Source organism: Phaseolus vulgaris, chromosome 3 (assembly GCF_051622355.1).
Source record: "Phaseolus vulgaris cultivar YP4 chromosome 3, ASM5162235v1, whole genome shotgun sequence".
In the NCBI taxonomy this organism is placed as follows: Eukaryota; Viridiplantae; Streptophyta; class Magnoliopsida; order Fabales; family Fabaceae; genus Phaseolus; species Phaseolus vulgaris.
This window is the reverse complement of record NC_143500.1, coordinates 39,613,402-39,616,934: the sequence shown is the minus strand read 5'-3', so window position 1 is coordinate 39,616,934 and position 3,533 is coordinate 39,613,402. Positions and strand designations below refer to the sequence as shown.

General features: G+C 34.6%; 1 protein-coding gene across 1 annotated transcript; it reads right to left on the bottom strand.

Moving 5' to 3' along the window:
* Positions 1 to 409: 409 nt before the first annotated feature.
* On the bottom strand, positions 410 to 2,372 carry LOC137807507 (RNA-binding protein csdA). The gene is made up of 4 exons (XM_068608187.2): positions 2,122 to 2,372; positions 1,465 to 1,785; positions 787 to 857; positions 410 to 668 (listed from the first exon to the last, which is right to left on the bottom strand). The coding sequence occupies exons 2-4, from the start codon at positions 1,779 to 1,781 to the stop codon at positions 655 to 657; spliced, it is 402 nt and encodes a 133-aa protein (XP_068464288.1). The 5' UTR covers positions 1,782 to 1,785; positions 2,122 to 2,372; the 3' UTR covers positions 410 to 654.
* Between the last annotated feature and the right edge of the window lie 1,161 nt (positions 2,373 to 3,533).

Genomic DNA, 3,533 nt, shown 5'->3' with positions numbered 1-3,533 from the left:
CCTTGCTTAGAACTTATACATATTTGGTCTTCATTAGAGATTAGGCTGAATTTTGAAGCAAACTTTCCAAATAGGATCGTTGCATGTAAACTCGTTTTGATTTCCCTTAGTCTTGTTGAATCTGGTGCTTATTGTGATCCATGACTTGGGTCTGATTTCTCAGTCTGATGTATGAATTATGAAAAGCATTCTTTGGACCACCCCAACTGTAGTAACTCAACAAAATAAATGTTTCCCACCAGCACACAATGTCTCCCTCTTGCCTTTCCACTCTCTTTCACACGTGTGTGAAGAATACAGAAGCAAGTATTCATGAACACTTGCATTAGAATTGGTCAAGCTAACAAGGGAAACTTTGGGGAGGAAGGGTTAACATAAGGTGTTAAAGCTTAGTTATGTCAGTAAGGAATATGGAAAATAAAGTATATGGATTTCATAACCTTCTTGTCAGTACATCATCTAGCAAGAAACAATGACAACCTGATACCATATTTCCTTCCTAATGAAAAAAACATTGCTATGATTCTAACAGAGGCCTTCATCCATGATTTATCTAGAACTTGACATAGGAAAAACAAGATAGGGTATTGTTAGGATAAGAAAGACGCCAAGGGAAAAATCAATGACATTGCTGGTCTTGTGAAATTTCTTCTTTCAATCTGCACCACCTGAAAGAAAAGTAATAAATGTCATTGGAATTTAGGTTAAATGGTATGATTTAGAAAGATCTTGACTATATTTTTCAAAAAGAACAGATGAAACTTCAGAAAACTAAACTTTTCTCACCAAAATCCCTTGGCATTTTGCATTTATAGCATTCTGTCCTGCTAGCATAATTATGCACTCCACATCCAAGTCTGTTATATTTGAAAAAGAAAAAGGTGAAATGCTTAGAATTAGAAAGATACTTTTAGGACAAAATTATTTGTATCATGTTTCATATTTTATTTCTTGAATGCAATAAAATAAACTGAATTCTTTTACACTGGTCACCATCCGTACTGTAATTATCGTGTCACTCTACATGCCTCTTTACAACAATTTTGAGTATAATTCTGTCTTTCTTTGGAAGGAAGAAAAAAAGATTGTACCTTCTATACAATGCAGCTAGTGTGTACATCAGTCACATGTTCTTAAATTACATTGTTCAGATTTTATGATAGTTGAACGGATCCTCTAACTCAACCTAAAGAAGTCTATCATAGATTATTGGTGCATTTAAGTAATTGTTTTGTACCAACCATCTTGAAATACACAAGACAGGCACCAGTCATTGTACTGTAGGGTTAACCCCATTTTTACTTGGACTAGTTGGACATGTAGGTGGCATGTAGTTAGTGTTTGTATATGCAATTAAATGCAGGCTCTTTAATGGACTGAAACAGCTGAAAATGTGATGACAATGTAGAATAAAATAGAGTCACTCTTCCGAATACTGAAAATATGAGGATAATGTGAAAAGACCTTGGGCAAAGCCAGTCTCCACTCTTCCATCCTGGGGGGAAAGTGTCAGATCCATATCCTCCAGAGTTGTTGCCATATCCTGAAGAATAATCATCTTTCATTGCACCACATCTGTAGCAGTTTGATCGACTGGCATAGTTGTGACCTCCACAGTTGCAAAACCAGTCCCCTGCCAAAGCCTCAGTCCTGTTATATCTGTAGGTTGAAGGGTCAGGTCCCCCATACTTGGGGTATCCACAACTCTGGCATGCTTCCCTCTTCTTGAAATTTATGTGCTCGCAGACACCACACATCCAATCTCCTCCAGACCAGCTCATTTTCCTGATCAATACACACACTTGAAGTTGTAAACCATAACTTTTTGTTCCATTACTCAGTGTAACCAAATAAGGACTATATATTCATGCAGCCTAGTCAAACAGTTAAAGAAATATTATCAATCCTTTTTTTATGCAATATGAGTTATGACCCTAACTTCTATAAAAGGCATGCAATTTTTTATCCACATATAGGTTATTTGCATTAGGAAGTAGTGTCTTAGGAGATAGAATACTCTGTCAACCTAACATCAATCTTGTCATTTTTTCTACTCTACTGCATTAACAAAGAAATTGACACAAAAAATGGTAATGGCAAGCATAGAAACAAGAAATTTACCCTTGAAGAAGAATGATGAATAACAGAAGTATGAGGCGAGAAATGAGTTGTTATTGGTATAGTAGAGGTTTTAGGATAGTTTGAGAGTAAAGATGGTGAGTGTGTTGTTTGTGCTGTGAAGCTTTATATACTGGTTGTAAGAGCTATTGGGTGGGACATAAATGCCTGTTTTCATTCTCTGGTAATCTGAAAATGGTTTTCTTCACAAGGAATTTTAAATGAAAGAATTTACTGGAAGATGTGGATGAAAATATGTAGTACAGCCTTGGCTTGTTATTTTTTAAAAATGGTGGGTAATAATAATTATAATAATAATAATAGTGCATGCATTCGCATACACGTTTATTTGTTGTATCTAGTCTTTTGGCCCATCTTTACTTGATTCCTATGCATTATTGAGAAGAACATATCCAGGGGATGTAAGGTTATATGAGGGGTAGTTGTTATGTGGTAGGCTGAAAATCTACTACAGAATCCCATATCTCTTTAATTCCACCTACGGCTTAATAACAATATGAACTCATCTCCCACCCAATGCCTATCTCATCCATGCATTCTAAATAAGCCTTCAATGGGTAGGCTTATGCAGTGCTGTGCTGTGCAGTTAAAGGGGGAGTAGTGATAGTGAAATTATTATTATTATGGGGAATTGATTCCAACCTCATGCACATCCATTTCCATCTTCTTTCCTTTCTTTCAATTCCTTTAGGACAATAATTGAAATGCCATTCCAATATTCATATCCATTGCCAACACTTTCTTTTCCTCCTTACATACACTAGTATTAATCTCACAGTCACATTCTCCATTTTTATACACTTTAAAGCTTCTCCTCTTTCTTCTTTTCATTCATAAAATCAACAGAAAAAAAACAACAACTCATTCTCTTGCTACATATTAGTGTCACAATTATTGTTTATTCTCTTACTACATATTAATATCTCCAAAAACTAATCTTTCACTTTAAAGATTTCGGAGTCATACAAAAATTCTCCATCAGACAATTATTATTTTTTAGTGTAAAAGAAAAGTAGTCAGAAATATTTTGTGGAAAAGTATGCAGCGGCTCGACGCTGGGAAAATTCTAGGGGTGAACGAACTACTTATGTAGGTTTCAAAAAGTGCTATAGCAGAATCAAAGTCTTTGGACCTCCAAACTAATATATATACATCAGAGGTAGAAATGGATCATAGAGTAATTATAGTTATGTATTATATCTATTATATTCTAACTATTTTATTATATTATATTTCTCACTTTCTTTTTCATTTTTCTATTCTCTGTTCCAGTTCACCTCAAAAATGGGCTGAAACATCATCACACTTTTACACGTGGCATAACTACACTGTTAGATTTTCATGTAATATGTTGGTCTACACATAAAATAAGTATTTTTTTAGTCTTAATATTG